At 57.7% G+C, this 23,021-nt stretch overlaps 1 protein-coding gene across 1 annotated transcript in view; it reads left to right on the top strand.

The window, feature by feature from the left end:
• The window catches only part of CABIN1 (calcineurin binding protein 1), a 154,033-nt gene that overhangs the window by 102,786 nt on the left and 28,226 nt on the right, over positions 1-23,021 (top strand). The window contains exon 29 of the mRNA XM_069497603.1: positions 5,897-6,010. Coding sequence (XP_069353704.1) covers positions 5,897-6,010 — 114 coding nt within the window. The remainder of the gene's footprint in view (positions 1-5,896; positions 6,011-23,021) is intronic.

Consider the following 23,021-nt stretch of genomic DNA (forward strand, 5'->3'; position numbering starts at 1 on the left):
CTGTAAATTCATTGATTCAGCAGCTGTCTACTGAGTGGTTGTCACGTGAGAGGTCCCTGTCTGAGGGGATGGGGAGAAAAAGCACACCCACTGGCAGCTACTGATGAGTCTGGGAAGAAAACCTCGACGGGGTGGGGGGAGCAGGGCGTCTGTTGAGACAGGGAGGTCCGGGAAGGCCTAAGCAAGGACTGGATCGGTGAGAGAGCCCTCATGGCCACGAGACTTTCAAGGGGGGCAGCTTCCAAGTGGACACACAGCCGACACGCATGGAGACAGGAATGGAGACAGGAATGGGCCTGGTGGGGCTAGAGTCGGCCTTTAACTTTTCACATGTACATATTTAGTTCTCTTTGTAGAAGTGGCCTGTGTCCCTGGGCTCATGGCACAACGATGAGTACTATGAACAACAGAGGGCCGGGCATGGTGGCTCACGCCTGTAATCCTAGCACTCTGGGAGGCCGAGGCGGGAGGATCATTTGAGCTCAGGAGTTCGAGACCAGCCTGAGCAAGAGCGAGACCCCCGTCTCTACTAAAAATAGAAAGAAACTTGCTGGACAACTAAAAATATATAGAAAAAATTAGCTGGGCATGGTGGCACATGCCTGTAGTCCTAGCTACTCAGGAGGCTGAGGCAGAAGGATTACTTGGGCCCAGGAGTTTGAGGTTGCTGTGAGCTAGGCTGACGCCACGGCACTCTAGCCAGGGCAACAGTGTGAGACTCTGCCTCAAAAAAAAAAAAAAGAGTTCTCCCCCCAAGGCACTACTGACATTTGGGGCCAAATAATTGTCTGTTGTGGGGTGGTCCTGTGTACTGCAGGATGGTCAGTGGTCTCTCCCCACTAGATACCAGTGGTATTCTCCCAGCTGTGACAACCAAAAATGTCTCCAGACGTTGCCACATCCCCCTTGGGGAGCTTATCTCCACCCCTACCCCACACCCATCAAGAACCACTGCCACGAGTCTTCATCACCAGGCAACCCCCAGGAGATGAGGGTAAGGGAGGCCAGAGCTCAGGTGCCCGGGGGAAAGAGGCAGGGGCCTGCTGTGGACAAGAGTCTGAAGTAAGAACAGGCTCATGAAGGAGGGTGCCAGGGCCTGGGGTCTGTGTGGAGCTGCTCGGGCCTTGCCCAAAGCCTGGGTGCCTGGCGTTGGGCTTTTCAGGGCCAGCTAAGCAACAGTCCATGCCCTCAAGCCTTATCTCTGTCCCAGCCTCTGCCCACTCACTCATACTGGCACTGCCAATAGCTTCAATACAACACACAGGCCAACCGTCAAAGCTCCTGGGAGCCCTCTAGGTTTCCTTCCCCTTCACACAGGAAGCAAACAGTCTTGAGGTGAGGTGGCTTGCATCTCTAACTGTAGCCTTCCAAGGACACTGCATGTAGTGGGGGCTTGGTGATGCCTGCTGATGGCTGGAGTCAGAAAATGGCTACCACCCCCGGGGTCTGCACCTCAGACTGTCCCCTTAGCCTGACGTATTCTTCCTTCCTATTTTCCAAAAGCCAAACTCTGCTCATCTTCCTTTGGCTCCTCCTATGAATATCTATTGCACCCTTTCTGTGGGCTCCAAACTGGTCTGGCCCCAAGAAGCCATGAATGAACAAATCCAACCGTCCCTGCCTTCATGGGACTGACAGAGAGATGGGGGCAGATGGCAGACCCATCTGTGAGTCCATGAAGAGGCTATGTAAGGTGGCCGTAGGGTTGTGGGGACAATATTACGGGAGGCCATCTGGGCGTCAGGTGCGATGGCACCAGGCCAAGAAATCTGCAGGGACCAAGGTGGGAGCAGAGGCAAGTGTGGCTGGAGGGCTGTACCCAAGGGGACCAGGGAGGAGAGGAGCCAATGTGCAGGCAGGTGGACTGAGACATGGAGCCAGCCCTTGCTCTGGGGGAGGTGCAGCCCAAAGGCCTCTGAGCAGAGCAGTCAGAAGTTCCCTCTGCCTTCTGCAGGGGAGCAGGGATGGTCCAGACGGTGACCAGGGGAGGACGTTGAGGTACCTGTATGCTTCTGGGCTTCTTCCCCCCGCCAAGATCTCTTCAGGACTCTCAGCCTCCGTGCACCCTCTGTCAGAGCAGGGTCTGCACACGAGCGTCAGGGCCCATGGAGCAAGGAAGATGTGTACCATTATCTGGTGAGTGGCTCCATGGGGTTCTTCCCATTTCCAGAGGTGCCTGTGAGCCAGGGGCTCTGCACCAGGGGTATGGTGACAGGTCGCACAAAGCCTGAGAAAGGGCTGGCTGTGGCAGCTGCTCCTAGTGGCCGGCGCAGTGCCCAGCACACAGCATGTGCCAGGCAGACTTGCCCACCTGTGGTGGACAGGTCAGGGGCAGGGGAACAGCCCAGGCCTTACAGACCTCCAGCCCGAACCAGAGTGCAAGGCCAGCTCTGCCACTTCCTGGCTCTGGGACCTTGGGCAAGCTCTTGAACCTCCCCAAGCCTCAGTTTCCTCATTGGTAAACTGGCAATTATGTGTGATGAGGAGTCATGGCGCTGTGCACAGCCTGGGCAGCATTATGTTGCCTCACCATGCTGCGAAGCTGCAGGGCCAGCTGTATGCTACAGGTGTGCCACGCGGGTCGGGTCCTCCTGCCCCTTGTAGAGGCCCAGCAAGAGCCTGACACAGTCTCTGCCCCCTCCTCCACCCCAACTACCTGGCACCCACGATTGCCCAGGCAGGTCTCCACCCTGTCAGCTCCCATCCGGGGCCTTAGACGTGAATTAGCTGAGGGCTCCCATGAGCCGTCAGACATTCTGTGCCTTGGCCATCGATTGGCTTGCTCTCTCTGGCAGACCTGGGAGACAGCTGAGGAAACACGCTGTCCAGTGTGTGCAGTGGCCAAGTCTGCAGAAGGCTCATTTATAATCCAGGTCAAGTTTGGCAGGCCAGTGCTTTCTGCACTCTTTGCAAGTGCCCCAGAAACCTCTCCCACTGCCTCCTCCCTCTCTGGTCCATGTGGGGAAAGGACTGGCTCGGTGCAGGTGTCACTGGAGAAGGAAGCTACGGAGTGGTGGAAAGCCCGGCCGTAGAGGAATGTGCATTCCCATCCCGTGGCCACAGGGCCTGCATTGTTGTGCCCAGGCAAGGCAGCAGAGGCTCTCCGACGCCGTCCATCCTGGCCCTGGGGCTGCTTTCTCTCTTGTCCTAGCAAGAAGGAAGTCTCTGTTGGGACTTTATTTTCTTGGTGTTCTTAGGAAAATGACAGCTACTATGGAGATGCTTCTTCAAGCCAGGTTCTCCCATCTCCTCCCCCTGCCCTGAACTACTGCTACTTAAAGAGGTCACCTGAACACTTCCCACATGTCCCCAAGGAGCCCCAGAAGCACCTTTGGGTCCTGGCTCTAGGGTAACTTTTCTTAGGTCTCTGGTACAGCACAGGCCAGGCCCATGCTCTGCGTCTTATGGTGTCACTCAGCTGGAGGAGAGATTTGCCACAATATTGAGGCCAGGGGTCCCAGAGGAGGGGAAGGATGTTTACAGGCTCAGCCCCTGGCTGGCCTGCCCCTGCTCTGGGCCTCAGGCCCATGTCGGAGCAGTTCCTTCCTGCCTCCCAGCCCCTGGCTCCTCATGGCGCCCTGGGGGGCCACATCTGATCCCCTCCAACTCCTTGGCTAGGCCCCGGCTGGCCCACCTATCCTGGGTCTCACTTCAGTGAGTCAGGCCCTGTGCAAACCACAGCCCAGGTGTGTCACCTACTGCAGGAACCTCCCTGACCTTCTCAGACTGGGTCAGAGATAGGAGTCCTTTGTGCCCTACCTCCATGATCAGGTGGACTCTCCTGTGTGTTAGAAGTGCAAGTGATGGTCTCCGGACCCACATCCCCTTCTGTGAGTCCAGCTGTTGTTGATTAGATCAGTGGTGGGCACCTTCCTGGGCTGAGCCTCTCAGATGTCCCTTGGGAGAGACTTCGAACCAAGTGTCACTGAAACCAAGTACTCATGGCTGGGCACTGAGGCAGTTCGTGAGCATCTCTCCTGGGCTGCCTGGGCCTTCCTCTTAGAGCCCTGATGAGCTCACTGGAGCTAATCTTGGATTTTATTCCTTTTGATCAAGCACACCTGGACCTACCCCCGTCTTCCCCACTCTGTGCTCAGTCTCTCTGTGGCTGACCCTCCTTCCTGGGACCCTCTGTGGAGTGGGAACATGTGGCCTGCAGGCAGGGTCGGGTGTGGAGACTTGTAACCAGCCTCAGGAGACTTCTGGACATGGTGGCCTGGATCCAAAGCGTGGCGGGGCATTGCCAGGGACATTTGAATATGAACTACAAGTTCTTCCTCCTAGGGTGTTGCTTAAAAATTGAAGGCTGGGACTGGGTATTTGACTCTATTCCAGCAGTGTGGAGCAGAGTGGCCTCTGTGCTCCTGGTTGGGCTCTTGCTGTCTGAGGGCTCTTGCCTCTTGCTGCCCGGTAGCCCCCTCTGCCTGCTTCTCCCTCTCAGGTGGGAGCAGGCAGGGGGTCCGTTAGCAGGCAGGAAGCCCCAGCCACTCACCAAGAATGGCTGTGGCCCTCGGTGCCTGCGGCCGTAGAAAGGCCTGTGAATGCTGGAGGGAAAATGCCTTAGCAGACCCAGCTGCAGCGGGGTCTCCTGAGAGCAGCTGAGCCTCAGCAAGAGAGGAATTGCCTACCCAGGGCTCCTCTCGCTGATTCAGTTGGAGTTGACTCTGCTGCTGATCTTGGCAAGTCGGATGAGTGTCCCACCAGGTGTCTAGGCCCAAGGTGAGCTCTGAGCAAGAGAGTGGCAAGCCTTCTGCACGCGGCTGCAGGGTCCTGCCTGGTGCTGGGGAGCAGCGCTAAGTCCCCACAGCAGCCTGGGGTTGGGGCCCTCTGTGCAGAGACAGGAGTGGAAGCTCCGAGGCAGGCCAGTGTAGGCCCTACAGCCAGCAGGTGGGGAGCTGGGGGTTGCACTTTTGCTTTGCATGGTGATGAGGGGAACGATTCAGTACATTTACCCTGGCCAGGGCTGAGCAGAATGGGAGCACGTAGGACAGGCTTGCAGGCCAGGAAGTGAGAGAGCATCAGAGCAGCTGGGATGTGAGGCGGTGAGGGCCTAAGCCCAGTGCTAGGGAAGGCAAGCAAGGGACCTGAGGGGGAGGGGAACACAGATTGCCAGGGAGCATGGGTGCTGTGGAAAGAGTAGGCGTTTGGCACTGTGCAGTCCTGGGTGCTGGGCCCAGCTCTGCCTCCTGCCGGCCCGTTCCCTATAGGACAGCACTGTCCTGAGGTGGGGTGAGCTGGCCCGTGTAGGGTGCTTAGCCATCATGATGAAGACCAGAGAGGGGAGGGTTGCTGGCCAGGCAGCTAGTGGGGAGGGCCTGCTCTCTGGGCCAGTGAGAAGGCCCCAGAGAAGGCTGAGGCAGCCAGGCCCGCGCCCACCCTCTTCCCCTCCACCACAGTCCCCCGGGGCCTGGATTCCACCAAGAGGCCCCACTGCCCAGAGTGCACCAGCCTGAGCACTGTGGCCAGAGCCCAGCCCTCCAAGCCCTCGGCTCATACTGCTGGCCACAAGTAAAGAGTGCTGCTGATTCCTGACAAGTCAGGGCTACTGTTTGGGGTAGTGGGGGTCCCCCTGACAGAAGGTGGGCACAGGGTCCACATGGCACTCTGTAGGCTAGGTCAGGCAAGGGACCCCTGTCAGTGCCCGCCTTGGGCATTCTGAGGCCACATTCCTAAGTCAGCTCTGCTGGGCAAGAGATCAGTTCCGGAAATGCATCCCACAGCCTGATGATCAAAGCCTACGACCAGAGCCACCTGGAGCTGCGGGATCGCTGTCTGCAGGAGCCACTGCTCATCGTGGTTTGCCTGTGCAGCCAGGGAGGAAGAGGCCGCCTGCCTTCCCTGTGGGCGCCCTGAGCAGCCCACACACTCACTTCCAACCTACTTCTTGTTTCCCCAGAACCTCCAGTGGGCCCGCGACGTGTTGCTAGGCAGCAGTATCCCGTGGCAACAACTGCAGCACATGCCGGCACAGGGGCTCTTCTGCGAGAGGAACAAGACCAATTTCTTCAACGTGAGTACTTTGCCTTGTTGATTTCTGAGGCTGCTTGCTGCGGCTGCTTTTCACTGAAGGTGCACGAATTGACCCCCTGGGTGGGCATTCCCAGGGCCTCAGGCGCGTGGCACTCTCAGAGGCCAGGCTGGGTGGCTCATTCCAGAGTTTGCCGGGCTCGGGCATGGGGGCGTGGGGCCATGCTTGCTGAGTGACTTCTGGCAAGTCGCTGCCCCTCCCAGGCACCAGTTTGCCCGTCTGTGGGGAGAGGTGTGGACAAGCTCGGTCTGTTCTGTGAAGCCCCGGGTGTTCCAGGGCCACGCAGGCAGTGGTGAGAGGGGCTCTAGGCCCATGGAGCAGCTCCTCCTGCCCCTCTGTGGCTTTGGACACCTAGGACATTCTGACTGAAGCCAGCTTGACTGCTTAGAAAACAATGAGTTTGGCCAATGCTGGGCTTTCAGTGCCGTTCAGCCCCGATACTCGGTTTGGGGGTGGAGACCCACTCCTTGGGCAGGACATGGCCCATCACCTAGGCCTATCTGCCCCCTGTCCCTAAAGCCTGCATGTGCCCCTCCTTGACACCCTGTCTTGGCCCAGCCCTCCCTCCTTTGCTCTGTCCTGTGCAGAGACAGCTGTCCCCTCACTTCCCTCTACCTCCAAGTCCTCATCTGTCCTCCACCGCCCCTCCCAGCACAGCCAGCTTCCAGCTGGGTGGCTTTGGCAAGTCACACAGCTCCTCTGAGCTTTGGTCTCTTCCGTATTTTTCCTAATTCTTTTATTCATGGAGAATCTAAAGGGTGGGGTTGACATGAACAGGAGCTGAGGAAGGCAGGTCTCAGGTCTTGGAGGGGTGTGACAAAGGCCGGTTCTCTGGGTGTGTGGGCAGGCAGGTCCCTGCTGAGAGCCGGCCAGCAGGTGGGAGTGTCTGGGGCTGTGGCTCCTCCCCTCTTCCAGGCTGCAATCTTCTGGGGGCAGGGTGGGCGCTCCAGAGCCTGGGAGCCCTGCGTCTGCCCGCCCTCTCTCTCTGTTGGTGTTTTATAGACCAGCGATGGGTGTCGCTGGTAACCAGTCTACATAGTACTAAGGGATTTGCCAGAAAAGAGAGGTGCCCTCCCACCCCCACACCCAGGCCACAGCTCTTCCCCACAGCAGCCACCCTTCCTTGTCCTGTGTGTCCCTCCAGAGGGTGTCTGTCCATTCACAAGCCAGCGCATGTAGAGGTACACAAAGGACAAAAGCACACGTGCTTCCACCCCTTGTTTCTTTTCACTTAACAGCTTCTCTCGGAGAGTGTGTTAGAACTTAAGCATTATTTGCAACAGCTGCATGGTACTCCCAACACAGGGTTGTCTCACAGTTTACCTACCCATCCCCTACTGATGGGCACTTAGATTATTTCCAGTCTTTTGTTACTACCAACAATGCTTCATGTATACATCCTTGCACATTTGTGGGAGTCCATTCATAGGATAAATTCCTAGAAACAGAACTCGTGGGTCAAAGGGTTTAGTCTTGATAGATACCAACCTTCTAAGATCCAGTCCCAACCTTAGGCTCATTTTTTCAGATCTCATCAACGTTCTGTATTATTGAACTTTTTAATATATGCTCGTTAATAGGTAATAGGTGAAAATGGTATTGTATTTCATTCATAATAAATGAAAATTGACCATGACATCACGTTAACAGTTTTAACTTCTTCTATGTAATTTCTACCCATGTTGACTTTTCTATTGCGCTATTGGTCCTTTTCTTATTGATTTATAAGAACTCTTTATACATTAATGAATTGAGCCCTTTGTCAGTGTTTTGCAAACCTGTCTTTCTGCATTTGATAGACCAAAGTTAAAGCCAGGCAAGTTGCTTAATTTCCCTGAGCTCTCCTAGGTTACTCACTTTTAAAGTGGGTTTCTAATGCCAGCCACATAGCTCATGCCTGTAATCCCAGCAACTCAGGAGGCTAAGGCGGGAGGTTTGCTTGAGGCCAGGAGTTCAGGGTTACAGTAAGCTACGATTGTGCCCCTGTACTCCAGGCAGTGACCTAGCGAGACCTATCTCTAAAACAAAACCAAAAAGTGAGCTTCCGTCACCTGCCTTGAAGAGTAACTGCAGGGATCAAGTTAGATAACGGGATAATGTCCCCAGCACATGATCTGGCATATGGTGTGTACGCAAGAAAATAGTTTTCCTCCCCCTCCTGTTGGTGCTTTGCTCCTAAAGACTGTGCAGTGGTATTGGAAGGAGAGGTGCAACCCCCGTGTCTTCCGCACAGGTAACGCACTCAGCCTTTCTAATGGTGATGTTAGGGCGGCCGGCCCTCGATGCCTGCTCCCCGAGCGCATCCCAGCTGATGGCCAGGCGCTCCAGGCCCCTTTCCCACTGGCTCACTGCAGCTTCTCCTGAGTTTCTGGGACTTTCCAGAAAATAAGTCCTCCTGAATGGCAGTCTGAGGCTGTGCCTGTGGGAGGGAAGGCTGGCAGAGCCCCGTGCAGGCCAGGCCCACGGGCAGCACAGGCCCCTGTAGATAAGGGCCACGCCAGCCTGCCCTGGGGGTTTTGGGGGTTTCTGCCTCTTCCGGGTCAGCTGTGTGTTCCTCTGTGCCGCCTGCTGACCTGCTGCGTTTACCACGCTCAGGGGTCCCTCCTGGCCCCTTCTGCATTCTTGCCTCTTTCTTTGGAGGTGGGTTGGGGCTCCTTGGGCTCCTTGTGCTCCTTGAGCCCTGCCGGGTGCCCAGTGTGTCAGGAAGTGCCTGAGCACGTGAGTCTGTCCAGCGTATTTCCCAGGTCTGAGGAAACTGCTAACACGTTTACCGGGGAGCAGTTAGGGCAGCCCTCGGCCAACTCTGCCATGCTGGGGCCGTGTCTCCGGCAGATGGACTGTAGGTGGGGCGAGCAGGCTGGCTTACCTCTCTGCCAGCGTGCCCCAGGGTCCCTGCCTCCTCCAGGGGAGACAAAGGCAAGCAGGGGCGGGGGCTGGCCCTTGCAAGGGTGGCATCCTCCAAGCCTGCTAGCTCGGGCCACACACACCACCCAGTCTTGCTGTCACTCACTCAGCTGTCTGGGCAGCCCTTCATCCTCAGGGCCTGAGCAGGGGACCCTCCTGTTATCCTTTAATGATGATTTTTGAAAATTGTGTGAGTCATATAGGGTCACATTGTCACTGCCAGCAGTTCAGACACACAGCAGAGCCCACTCCCCTGTCTGCCCACCCCCAGGTGCTCCACCCTTCTCAGAGGTGCTTCTGTGAGCAGCTGGGCTGTACTTTTTTTCTGGGTGTGTGTGTACCAAAACAAGTTTGTCTTGCAGCTTTTAAAAACGTGTATTTGTGTATGTGTATATGTGTGTGTGTTTTTTGGCAACTTACTTTTTCTGCCAACACTAAGCGTTAGGGAATTTTCCGTGTGAGGTCAGGCCATCTTGCTCTCTGCAGCTGCTGCCCAGTCTCTGTGGGTGGACACGTGTGTGGGCCCACTCCTTGCTCTCACAGCATCTTTGTGCTGTTGCCATGTTCCTCTTTGCGTCCCCTGGCCCAGCCTGGACCAGAGGAGGTGCTCGCTGAGTATTTGTGGATTGATTCCATTCATCCCTTTTCCCTTAATAGGCAGTCGCTAAGCACGTTCTCCTGGTCTAGCCATTGCTGGATGTGGGGACAGGGAGATCCTTGGCCCTGGTCGCAGGATGCTCAAGGCTTATGGTAGAGCACTGCATGAACGTCTTCGTGCAGGGCCATCATAGGATGCTGCAGGGCACGTGGGAGGGACAGGAAGCTGAGCTCCCACTGGCAGAGTGGGTGAGCCCAGCCAGGAAGGGGGCCGGAGAGGGAGGCCAGGATTGGAGGCACCCTTAACACCCTCAGAGAAGCCCCTCAGGCTAGGCAGATGACTGAGCCTTTGTGGGGAGTGTGAGGGGCCCAGGGGAGTGGGACCTTGGATTCGTATGTCAGCTTTCCTGACAGCTGCCCCACGGCTGGCTGGCCCCCTGCAGTGACACAGCTGTGGCATGTGGCAGGGCCCAGCGGTGTGGTTGGACATGAGGACATGAGGGAGGAATGACGTGTCCAGTCCCACTGTCCCACACACTGATTGAACTGACATCTGCAAAGAGGGATCTGCCACCTCTGCCATGGCAAATCCCTGCTCCTAGGGCTGTCTGCCCACCGAGTCAGAGTTCCAGCACTGAGACTCATGATCCGGGGCAGGCCAGAGTCCCAGCTGAAGGCGCCCTTACCTCAGCCTCTCCCACCAGCCAGAACAGTCTGGTCTTTGCCAAAACAGAGCCAGAGTTGTTGGACACTGCTGGTTGAGGGCCTGGCCTGGGTCTGTTGCCCATCCTTTTGCAGCATTGGGAGGAACTGGCAGAAGACATGTGGCCAGGTGATTCAGAGGTGGCTTCTCAGGCCAACTGCATAGAGCAGGGAGCCCAGGACAACACAGAGTCCTGGGGTGCGAGGCAGTGAGCCTGGGCCTGCGGGGTACTGGTGCAGGACTTCTGCTGAGCCAGAGCCAGGCCCGAAGGGACTGCAGAGAGGGAGGAGCCAGGAGCTAGCCCTCCCTGGGCGGAAGGGCCCAGGAAAGCAGGCACCAGACTGGGTGGCTTCTCACACCGTGGAAGCTGAGGGCTTGTCTCTGGGTGCCCAGAAGCTTCTGGGGCTATCCGCGCAGGCCTGTGTGGGCTAAAGCCAGGCTGCTTTGTCCAGGGTGAACTTCTCTCCCTATCTCGTAGTTGATTCAGAAACGTGATTCCCATAGTAACCAAGCCAGAGATGATTCTCCCTGCTTCCCCAGAATGTTTGCTTATTTTAGCAGGCAGGGTATTTTCTTGTTTCAACCCAGTTTCCAGCCTCTGAAAGAAGCAAAAGGAGTTGAGGGCCAGGCTGGCACTGCCTCCTGCTTCCAAGACTGGTGTGGGGTGGGCAGCGGCTGTGGCCTGAGTTTGAGAGAACAGAGGGGAGGTGTTGGCCTGCTGTGGCTGCCCTGCGTACAGTGTCTCCTCCACAGCACCCCTGTCCCCCGTGTCTGCCTGCTGCTCAGGTAGGCAGCCCCGGGGCCCCGGGTCACTGAGAAGAGCACAGACTTTGGGCACAGGCAGGTTCAGCTCCAAACCAGCCCTCACTTGGCCTGTCACAGGCATGGGGCTATCTGTAGGCAGGTGGTCCCAACAGGTGGACGAGACCTATCGTCACAGGGTCCACACACTGTACAGCCCACCCTTAGGCCCAGAGATTGGCTTACACGAAGGCCTTGAAGTTTATCTGAGGATCCCTTGGCTCCCAACTGATCCCAGAGGCCAATCAATGCTGGGACATGACTGAGGCAGGGGGAGGGGGAGTCCCAGTTAACAGCTGGTCGGGGCCCTCCAGAAGCTCAAGGCCTTGCCCCAGCTTGAGTGGAGCAGCCCGAGATGGGGACAGCGGTCATAGTGTTGTGCCCACCACACAGGCCCCTCCTGCACAGCCTGGCCCAGTGGTCGGTGCCTGTGGACGCTGGTCACACTCCCTGTGCTTTAGTCACTGCTGCATCGCGCTCCACTGTTTGTCCTGGCTGGTCTACCTGCCCTCTTCCCAGTGGATGGGTGGCTTGTAGTTCTCTACTGTTATAAAAACTGCTGCCTTCCCGGGGCTCCTTCCTCACCCGTGCAAGTCTCTAGGACAGAGGCCTGGAAGTGGAGGCCGTGTGCACCCAGCGCGTCCACACGACGCCAGGTGGTTCTGCAGAGCAGTCCTCGTTGCCCGCCCGCTCCCAGCACTCAAACCACAGATGGCTTTCATTTTGGCCCATCTGTGGGGTGTGACAAGGAACCCCCAGTGGCTTTAGTCTGTGTTTCCCAGGTAACTGGGGAGGTTGAGCCCTTTCCCACGCCGGTGGCCAGTCCCTTTTGTCTGCCCAGGCTCTGGCGCGCCCTCTCCTACCTGGTGGCCGCCACACAGGCCCAGGTGGTTCTATTTGTCCTGACTCTGTGTTGCTTAAACCAGTGGGAGGTGCAGTAGTCAGGAGCCGCCTTTGTTTCTTTAAAGGATGTGTGCTGTCTGCCTTCCCAGCCTTGGAGTCTGGGTTCTCACCAAGGGCCTTGATGTGGTCTGTGGAGGAGAAGGCCCCCATGGCTGGGTCTCCATCCAACTCCTGACACCCCACACCTGCCAGGGCTGGGGGCGAGGAAAGGAGGTCTTTAAAGCCCCTAGTATTTCATCCTTTGCAGCAAGAATCAGTCATGCCCCTTCTACTCTAACTTGCCACTAGTTGGCTGTGTGACCCTGAGGGAGTCCCCCACCCCCATTCAGTGAGTAGATGCCAGGTGTTGGGGAGGGACAGACGCAGTGGACCCACCTGGCCAACGCCAGGCCTCAGCCAGTGGCGTTCCCCCTTAGAGAGAGCTGGTGGTCCAGAAGGAAGCTGTTGGAGGCCAGCGGACCCAGGCACCCCCAGGCAGGGACCTCATCTAGAACAGCATTGCCATTGCCCTCCCAACACCTCCCCTTGGCTCAGTGCCCAGCAGGCAGGGCATGCCTAGTGACTGTGATTTCCTCTCACCCTGGAGAATCCCCTGGGATGAATCCCTGGGAAGCAGCAGCCCCAGAGCAAGAGGAACAGGTCCATCCTGGCTCAGGGACCCAGCTGTGGCCAGGTCTCAGGGTCTGTGCCTGAGATAGCTGCCTCCTGTTTCAGGGCTAGATCTAATGTCACCACCTCTGCCAGCCCCAACCTGACTTGCCCCTTCTCTCTCTCTCTATCATTCTGGCTCTCAAGAGGCACCATGCCTGGTGAACTTGGCGGGAGGGCCCTGCCCCCAGACACCAGCCCCAAGTTCAGCGTCTGTTGCAGGCAGACATCAGTGAAGACCAAGGCATGACCTAGGAAAGAGGTGCTGGTGTCCACCCAATTCCTGGTGCCCTACCCCAGGCAGCCAGTAGACCAGGGCTGCTTCCCCGTGGGTAAAAAAAGCCCCAGGACTGTCAGCTTGCCCACCCTCTGTGACAGGCCAGGGAACATAGAGATAGGAAGAGCCTGGTTTATAATGGCCATCCACCTTGCCCCAGGTCGGTCCCATATTGTCTTGTCCCCATCAGGACCAGTTGTGACTCATTCTCATTTCACCTCTGCTTGTCCTTTTGCCCATACTTCAAGGAGCGTGTTAATGCCCTCTATGTGCTGTAATACCCTCTATGTGCCAGGTGCTGGGCCTGCTGCGTTGGCAGCAGGAGTTCAGATCTGCAGGCTAATCCACAAGACCAGATTATTAGTCCCCTTTTCATAGAGGTGCCAGGAGGTAGTGACTTGCCCAAGGTCCCATGACCAGTCCGTGCTAGAGGAGGGATGTGAACCTCACTCTCTGTACTGCCGAAGCCCATTCGTGGTGGCCAGCAGCCTGTAGGGTGGGAGGACAGCCAGCAACCCACTGGTTCCTGCACTGGGATTGGCCCAGCTATTGTCCCAGGTGTGGCTGCTACCCAACTGGCCTGCTGGCTGGATAGGAAGGGTGGGGTGGCAGTGGGCAGGGGGACATGAGCATCTAGCCCTGCCCTAGGAGGTGAGGCCGGGATTCCAGGACAATAAGGGGCCAGTGACTGAGTCGTGGCATTGAACAGGGCTGCCCTTTGGGGCTGGGACTGCACAGTTGGGTAGCTTGGTCCCCAAACCTGTTTGATGTGGCCCTAAATGGCCGGCTGGCTGGCTGGGATGTACCACCTCTCCGTGGTAGCCCCCTAGGCCTGTCCAAAGGCTGAGAGTGGTAACAATAGTGGCTGCCACCCTCCCTGGAGCACCAGAGCATCTGGGCCTGGCCATGCCTGGCCCTGTTGGAGCCCCAGCAGGGAGGAGCTGCCCACGGTAGCAGTGGCAGGACTGGCGCTATGTACAAGCACTCACTGGGGGTTTAACTGAGGGCGCCTCCTTGGGTCTTCCACAGCATGTCTATGAGGCTTGGGTACTGTTATCATGCTCACTGTACACATGCGGAAGTTGTTAGGCTGTGAAAACCAAAAGCTCTCACTCTGTTGCTCAGGCTAGTGGCATCATCATAGCTCTCTGCAACCCCATGCTCCTGGGTGCAAGCGATCCTCCTGCCTCAGCCGCCCAAGTAGCTGGGACTACAGGTGTGCACCAACACACCTGGCTAATTTTTCTATTTTGTAGAGACAGGGTCTCGCTCTTGCTCAGGCTGGTCTCGAACTCCTGGCCTCAAGCGATCCTCCTGCCTCTGCCTCCCAGAGTGCTGGGATTAGAGGCATGAACCACCGTGCCCAGCCCAAAAGCCCTTTCCTACGCTCTGCCCACTGGGCTAGTCAGAGGCCTGGTTCCTCCCACTGGACAGCAGTGCCCATGGCCATTTTCAAATGTCAAGCTGTCAAAGCTATTTCCCCACTAACGTGGCTGCTGTGGGTGCTGGCAGAGAATGCCACAGAAGGGTGCTTGTCGAGTGTGCTTCTGCAGCAGCAGTTGCCACTAGTCCTGACACAGTGGGCCAGGGCCCTGTGGGAGGTGTAGAAGCTGAGGGAATGGCGAAAGGCCACACAGCGAGCAAGTGGCCAGGCTGGGATTCCAGGTCTGTCCGACTCCAAGGCCTCCAGCCTTAGCCACCATGTCACTGGGGATTCGGAGGACATATCTGACCTCTCTGTGTTCCAATAGTGACGTCTGCTGTGGGCATGCAATGGGGAGGGACAGTGAGAGTGACAGAGTGTGTCCTTTTGCTGCTTTGCACTTCCTCTCTTCAGGAGGCGGAGTCTCGTGCCCCGCCCTTGTTTTGACCATCTAATAGCCGGCTGAGACCTCCCAACGGGGAGGCACTCTGCACAGCCCGTGGTCACCTTGTGGTCATTTCATCTTCCATTAAGCCATTAGAGAGACCCACTCTTGAGGGTGCCCAGGTCCCTGGGGCAGATGATTGGGGTGAGCAGAGCATTGTGTGCCGGCGGCTGGGAAGCCCAGAGCTCCCAGTGGATTTGGGGCAAGACTGGAATAGATGGAGGATCATGGGAACGGCAGTGGGTGGGCTACCCTGACCCCAGTTTGTAGAAACCACAAGTCTCCTCCACGCTTTGTCCTCCCTCTTTGGCACCTTGCCTGGCATTCTGTTGCTCCTCTTGCCGCAGGCCTGTGGCCTCCCTCAGCGGCACCCTCGGGTCCATTCCCACCTGCTGATGGGGCTCTCTCTGCAGCCGGGGCTTCCCTCACAGGTGCTGCTGTGCTCAGCATCGCTGCACAGCCCAGCCTTCCCCAAGCTCCCTGCCAAGTCCTGCCAAGGGCCAGCCTCCTCGGCAAGTGTCAGGCCCTGCCTGAGCCTCCCATGGGAGTCACTTTGGCACATGTGCTCTTTGAGGTACCCAGGCCTGAGTAAGCCCCTGCCCCTCCTGGAGCACAGACCACATCACCTGAAGGTGCATGGACAGTGTGAGAAAGAGAGGAGGGTGACGCTGGAGGATATGCCTGCGAAGGACAGAACAGGGCCAGGTTCCCACGCAGAGGAGACAGCAAGAGCCACAGTGTGGGGGCACAAGGCGGTGCCACATGCATAGCAGGGAGGCCTCCCGGAGCCACAGGGTGGGTGACTGGCTGCCACTGGGCCATGCCCTCTTGGGCCAGGTGCGGAGTGTGGACTTCCTCACAAAGGCAGAGGGGCCGGGATGGAGTGGCATCTGCCACGGATGCACTGGAGGGCCAGGCGGGGGCAGGGGGAGTGCTGCCAACCTGCCACTCCTTGGGGCTCCACAGCGCTGCACTCAGCGCTTCTACACACAGCAGCCCGTTGCATCCTCACAACTCACAAGGTGTAGGTAGTGCCGTTGTCTCTGCCTTGCAGAGGAGGGAACTGAGACTCGGCCACACAGCGTGTTGGTGCCTGAGCCGGGATTTGGGTGTCTGAACTAAGTCAGTGGAAATGGCAGCCAGGGGACAGGCTCCAGAGACAGGCAGGAGCAAGCACCCGCCGCACTGTGACCTGAGGGGATGAGGGGCCGAGGAGCAAGGAAGGGGCGTTACGGGAGGGCCGCGGAGCTGGGCTCAGGCAGGTGTGGGCCTGGTGCTCAGCTCTGCTCTGCTGCTCCAGGCCCACTGTCCCATGTCTCTGCCCCATGTGCCCTGCATGCAGACGGCCCTGGGTCTCGGAGCCTGCGTGTGTCCGTCCTCCTGTGGACAGGGCACCAGGATGCCACCGAGGGAAGAGCAGCACCCTCAGTGGAAATGCCACACAGGCCTGTGCAGGGACGAGAGGGTGCTGCTTATGGTCCCACTGCTTCCCCAAGGCTGTTCTCAACACCAGCGTCATCTGTTTCTTAGCAGAAATGGTCTGGGACTGCGTGTGGCTTTTCCTCTGACGGATGTGGACATCCCACCCCTTGCTGACGAGGAAACAGGCTAAGCCTCTGCTCCTGGCCCTGTCCTTGGTGGCTGTGACCTGGACGGGTCACCTGGCCTCCCTGAACTGCCGCCTCCTCACTAAGATCACCCGAGGTGTGCAGCACCGTACCACTGTCAGGGAGTCACGTCATAGTGCGAATCAGAGGACAGAAAAGAAAGGAAAAAGTTTAAATTGAGGAAATACAAGCTACTTGGCTGTAGTAGGAATTGCAGTAACGGTCTATTTTTAGCATTGCTGAGATGATCTATGGGCCAATTGCGCAAGCAGAGTAAACAAAAGAAACACTTCAAGTTCTCCAGAGAAATGAGGTCCCGTTTTTAAGAGTCTTAAAAGAGTTAGCAAACTTGTGTGGATTCTAAGCTTATCCCCAAGCTTTCCTTCCTTCCCATGTCATGGGCTCGGCAAGCCTTGTGGAACTTCACAGCTTCCAGCTTGCCCAGCCCCCGCGTTCATCCTGGAGCAAGTGCTGCAGGGCTCCCTGTCCCATCCCTGCCTTCCTGTCTGGGGAGGGGGTGAGCCCCAGAGGCAGCCGGTGGAGAGGGCTGCTTCCCATCTGCGAAGCTGTGGCCTGTCCTCACGGAGGGGCCAGCAAGAGGAAACTCATGGAGGGGTGGCAGGGACAAGGCCACAGGATGCCCAGGCCCCCTGCCCTGATAGGACCACAGCACAAAGTCAGAAACTTCTGCCAAGCCAGGCTACTCGCACTCATAGCTGGAATTTAAAAAAAAAAAAAATACAATCAAGCCGGGTACGGTGGCTCGTGCCTATATTCCCAGCACTTTGGGAGGTCAAGGCGGGAGGATCGCTTGAGGCCAGGAGTTTGAGATCAGCCTGGGCAGCATAGCGAAACCCTATCTCTACAAAATATAGAAAAATTAGCCAGGCGTCCTGATGCGTGCCTATAGTCCCAGCTACTCGGGAGGCTGAGGCAGGAGAATCACTTAAAGCAGGAGTTTGAGGTTGCTGTGAGCTAGGATGATGCCACTGCCCTCTAGCCTGGGTGACAGAGTGAGACCCTGTCTCAAAAAATAAAAATAAAAATACAATCAGACATAAGGAGGCCTTAGGCTGTTGTCCCCTGTGTAAATTCTTGCCATCGGAGACAGGTGTCATCTCCAGATGTGGATTCAAACGTGAGGCAAAGCCAGGATGCTCTAGCAGAGGAAGACGATCTGCTTAAGCCCTTAGTATTTGTGACCCCACTGAATCCTCACGCAAGTCTGTCCCACGAGGGGGCACAGAAGTCCCTGCAGACAGGGCGGCTGTGACTTGCCCAAGGTCACATAGCCAGTAAGTGCCAGAGCCCCGGGGACCCACATCCTGTGAACTGGCTTCCACGCCAGGGTTTCTGACCAGCCTTGCAGGCTGTGCAGCTATTTTTTCCCCAGTGGGAGGGCAGTGTTTGTATATACATCCAACACCGACCTCACCCACAGCCCGCCCCCCACCCCAGCTGCTGCGGGAGTTCAGTCAGGAGCTGACTGCTGAGCATTCCTGAAGAAAACAGGGGGACTTCTTTTCCCACTGCAAGTTACTTTTCAGAGGTTTGCTCTTGGACTAAGTGTCCCAGCCACTTCTTTCTGAGGCACGCACATAACCGTCTCCGCTTAGGCAGAGCTTCAGGCTCTCCATGCTTTGTCCTCCCAGGACGGTGCTCCAGGCACAGGGGCAGCACCCTGGGGCCAGCACCCCCGGGGCCGAGGGCGGCAGCAGCCGGCGGCACACTTCCCAGCAGAGGCGTAGGCCGTCTGTGAGGCTTTGGAAAGTGGGCTGAGCAGGCAGCTCACTGAGGCTCAGGACGGCCTGGGCAGAGGCAGAGGCTGCATGAGCGGTAAAGAGAGGCCAGGGCAGGGCTGTGGCCACAGAGGCTGCAGGACCCGGCGAAAACAGGGGCTGCAAGTGCCCCATCCCAGGGCCAGGAGGAAGGGGTCGCTATGAGCGCACAGCCTTTCTAGAAAAGACTTGGCAGTGCCACCTCTGCCTTGTCCATTCAGCCCACGGAGAGCCAGGCACTCACTCACTCCACTTGGGCATTGGCCATGGAAGCCCAAGCAAGAGGCCCAGGCAGTACCTCCCATGGCCCAGAGATGGGCACTGTTGCAGTTGCTCCACGTGTGTGTCCTGACAGCAGGGCCACAGGTTTAGCTTGTGATGGATTCCCATGGCAGCCGAGAGCTCGGGGCTGCCCAAAGCTCTCTGGGGGCCCTGGCTGACCCTTGAGCCCCAGGGTTAAAGGGCACGTGCTGGCTGAGGGCTCTGATCGTTTGCTGTGCATGTCATTGGGGTTGCCCTGTGTAGGGCCTCGGGCTAAGAGGCTCTGTAGGTGTGGCCGGGGCTGTAGGCGGCAGGCCCAGAAGACCAAAGCACCTGGCCCAAGCCCAGCCCCATCCTCAGGTCCCCCCTGTGTGTCCTCTCCAGGGTGGGTGTTTAGTCCTGCTCTCAACTTCCCGGTCCCTGCCCCTCTGACCTCAGTTTCTCCATACCCAAAGGTGGGCCAGTGGATGAGGTCACTGGTTTTCCACCCCTTTTTTCCAAAAGAAATGTTTCTCACACCCGGATGGAAAACAGATGAAAGGGCAGCTGCTCAGGCAGAGGCAGCGGGAAGGGCCAGGCCCCGCCTGCTCGGGCTCCCCCGCCCCAGCTCAGGCTCTCGCAGGAGGGGTGTGGGCCCGAGAGGCTGTGGGCTGCCGCTCTGCCCTGCCACCAGCAGCCCTGGCTGGCACGCACTCTGCCATCCAAGGGAAGTTCCCCTCAGCTCAGCAGCCAGGCCTCCTTTCTGGGGGGGGCTTCAGTCTGGGAATTTGGCTCTCTTCTCTCATCTTCACCCCCGCCCCCACCTTTTTTTCCTACTTTTCCTTTTTGGAAAGTTTGACCAAATTGCTTGTGAGAGAGCTGTGCTGGGTTTGAAATCCAAACCAGAGCTTAGTGCTCCTCAAGCCCCTGCCTGGTCACCATGGTGACAGGCTGTGACCAACAAGTGCCCCTGGGGGCCAGGAACTGCCCAGGAGGAGCCGGCAGAGGACTCCCTCACAGGCATGGGCCTCTGTGACGTGTGTCCTGTTCCCCGCCTGTGAGCCACAGGGAGGAGCACCCTGGCCAGCCTCAGGCCCCCTCTGCGCCTGGGTGGCTTTGGGCAAGCTGGGCTGTGCCTACTAGGCTCAGTTTCTTCATCTGCAAAGTGGGGTTGACCAGACCCGTGTCACACAGTTACAGTGAGGATCACGCGAGAATACTCAGGGGAGGCAGGTTACTGCCGTGGGCCTCCAGGGCCTGCTCAGTGCACAGTACACAGTGATGGCCATTGTGTCCAGGGGCCCTGTGGCAGGGAAGGGACCTTGTGGATAAAGGCACTCAGGTGACCGGGCTCACTGGGGTCTGGGGGAGAAGGTGATAAGGATCAGGCCAGTTGGGAAGACCCCTTGAAGGAACTGCAGGACTTTGGTTGATGAAAACACAAGTTTTGAAATGCTGATCTCTGTGTATAAGTAGTCTAAAACTAAATTAGGTCAGAGCAGGTGGAGCCTCATGGAACTTCCCTGTGGACCCTAGCCCATCACCAGCAGGGCTCTGTAGAGTCCCCTAGACGCCCTTGCTGTGTAGGGACATTGGGTCATTTTCTCAGACTACCCAGAGCCTGCTTTTGGGAACCCAGGCCAGAGAGAGCGTGCAGCAGGAACTGGCCACACTCAGCGGGTAGAGGAGACCTGGACCCCAGTCCCTGCCTCAGGGGTGTGGGGCACCCAAGGAGGTTGTGCTTTGGAGGCCTTCGACATGGAAGCCTGGCCCCTGAGGGCACAGATGAGGTGCTCTCCCCCTGGAAGACAGGAGATACCTGTGCTCAGGGGCACAGTGGGAAAAGGGAGGGCTCAACCAGCTCAGAACCCGTCACCCTCAGCTTCACTTCCTGAGAGGTTGGGTGTAAGCACCCCCTCCCAGCTCTTAGCCCAGGTGTCCCGAGTGTACTACTGTGTGGGTCTAAGGGTGCTGTAAGTATAGAAAAGGGGTGTCTGCCAGTCCTCAGCAAGTGTGGTCAGGAATACTCCCAGAGGCCTAGACTGACCTTGAAGTTGGCCAGGTTTTTTTTTTTTGTTTGTTTGTTTTGAGACAGAGTCTCGCTCTGTTGCCTGGGCTAGAGTGCCGTGGCATCAGCCTAGCTCACAGCAACCTCAAACTCCTGGGCTTAAGCGATCCTCCTGCCTCAGCCTCCCGAGTAGCTGGGACTACAGGCATGCGCCACCATGCCCGGCTAATTTTTTCTGTATATATTTTTAGTTGGCCAGATAATTTCTTTCTATTTTTAGTAGAGACGGGGGTCTCACTCTTGCTCAGGCTGGTCTCGAACTCCTGACCTCGAGCAATCCTCCCGCCTTGGCCTCCCAGAGTGCTAAGATTACAGGCGTGAGCCACCGCGCCCGGCCTTGGCCAGGTTTTCAGACAGAGTTGGGAGAAGGCATTCCAGGAGGGAAAACCAAGGGGGGCAGTGTGGGGGGCCAAATGGGCCCATCCTAAAGGGCCACCTGCCATCACTACCAGCAGGCAATGGTCCCTGGTTGTGGGCCCACCACCGTGAGGCCAGGAGTCCTGCGGTCGGTGGAGGGGGCTCTCTCGGAGCAGTTGGCTGTGTAGCTATGAGAGCAGGCCCGGGGCAGGGCTGGGGAGGTGGCAGCTAGAGAGACTGGGGGAGTGCTACGGTGGGACTGAGAAGATGCCATGCCTTCATGGCTGAGGAAGGGGGCGGGTGGAGTATGTTTTGGCCCCAGGGTAATCAGAGGCATGTCAGGCTCAGCTCTTGGAAGAGCACTGGGTTTGTTGTTAGGCTGAGTTTAGGCTGAGGCCTGCCATCAGCCAGGAGCCGATGTGGGAGCCCCTCTGAATGGGTGACCCTATTCCTGGTGGTGGACCCCTGTCCCATTCCTTCACAGCGGGGGTGGGAGGCCCCTGTGCCATAATATAGGGGTGCTGTGCCTGGGTCAAGTCTTTCTGGTCACATCTCGAATTTGTCCTTCTGGTGTGTGGGCAGCTCTGTAGTTTTGGGACCAAGTACTGCTCCACAGGGCGAGTCTGTTCTCCTTCTGGGGCTACACAGGGGATTTGAAGGGTTCCTTCCTGTGGCTGTCACAGGGCAAGAGGAGGTGGAGGGACATGAGCCTGCTTGGGAACCTGAATGCGCATGGAGGCACCAGCTCTGCATAGAACTTCCCCTCTGGCTGGTGGTCAGGCCAGCCCGTCCCACCAGAGCGCCTGTTGCCCACGGCCCTTTCAGCTCGGCCGCCTTCCTGCACGAGTATCCTGTGCAGGCCGTCCAGGGAGGACACCTGGCATAGGCCATGGCCACTGCCATCATTTGTAGCCTGAACCCTAGACTGGTCCCAAGGAATGTGCCTCTCCCCCTTTGCTTCCCCATGACCCCCCTACCTCGCAGCCCAGCCAGAGGAGCCAGAGCCCCTCAGCCCACAAAGACCATTTTTTAGGGACCAGGGGTCAGAAGATGCATGGGGCATGGACTGTCCTAGTTTTCTCAGTGTGCATGTTAGATGTGGCTTTTTTGGGACTCAGGCTCCCTCCTGAGATGAAACGAAGCAGCTCAGCAGTCCTCCAAAGAGTGGTCTATTCTAGAAGCCTGGGCAGTGAAGTGGGGGCAAAGCTAGGAGCAGCCCAGTGTAAGTGTCCTGTTGCCTTAGGGAGGCTGTCACGGGTCCTGATCCCATCAGTCCCAGCTCACCCTGAGTGGTCTCGGAGCCTGCTGGCCACTCTTCTCTTGCCCTGCCTGTTCCCCAGACCCTCTGCAACCTCTCTCCCTCTCTCTCTGGTCCCCGCCTAGATGTGATGCCCGCTGCCACACGCAGCCCCATTGCACACACGGCCCACGCCTTGCCCTCCACCTGCTCCCCTCCATCCCAGGCCCTGCCATCCTCAGTTTCCTCCAGTGGGCGGTCTCTCCTCCTCCTTTCGTGGGGAGATCCCCAGTCCCTCAGCGCCCAGCGAGACTGCCATTTCTTCCCCAGGAAGCCACCCTGTCCCAGCCTCAGTCTTTGTTTCTTTCCCTTTGTGATCTGCTGTGCTCCTGGGCTTCCAGCTGGGCTGGAAGTGCCAGGTAAGCTGAGCTGACTTGGGCTGTGGCTGCGTTGCTGCCTGCCCATGAGAGCTGTGACTGAGAGCCGGCTCTGTCTCCTGGCGATGGGGGACTGTGGGCACGGCCTTCTCAGGGCAGCCTTTGCCCCTTGGTAAGGCGCTGGTGCGAACAGTACCCCTGTGCACGCCAGGTGCTGCGTGTGTTCCCCCAGATGTGCGCATGGCCCGGGACGGCTGTCCCCTGAGGTCGAGGCAGCCCCAGACTGAGGGACAGGGATCCTTGAACCAAGCCCAGCTGTGGCTGACCAGGACAGGTATTTCCCTCTTTCCTGTCTCTGTTTTCACTCATGGGTGACACAGAACAGTTGGACTCTGACATCTAAGGATGCTTTACAGCTGTTGAGAGCAGGCTGAACAGCTCCTGAGTGCCAGCTGGGGGTGTCTGGACCATGTGGCTTCCAGGGGTCTGTGGGCCTGGGGAGGAGAGGCATGTTTCACTGTGTCTTGGCCTTGGGAGAAGGGAAAGGAAATTAAGACGTGAGACTGTAAGGCCTATGAGTCTCTGGCTGTCACTTTTGGCAGAGAAGTTGCCCAGGCACAGGTCACAC

The sequence above is a fragment of the Eulemur rufifrons genome, chromosome 21, assembly GCF_041146395.1.
Source record: "Eulemur rufifrons isolate Redbay chromosome 21, OSU_ERuf_1, whole genome shotgun sequence".
Lineage (NCBI taxonomy): Eukaryota > Metazoa > Chordata > Mammalia > Primates > Lemuridae > Eulemur > Eulemur rufifrons.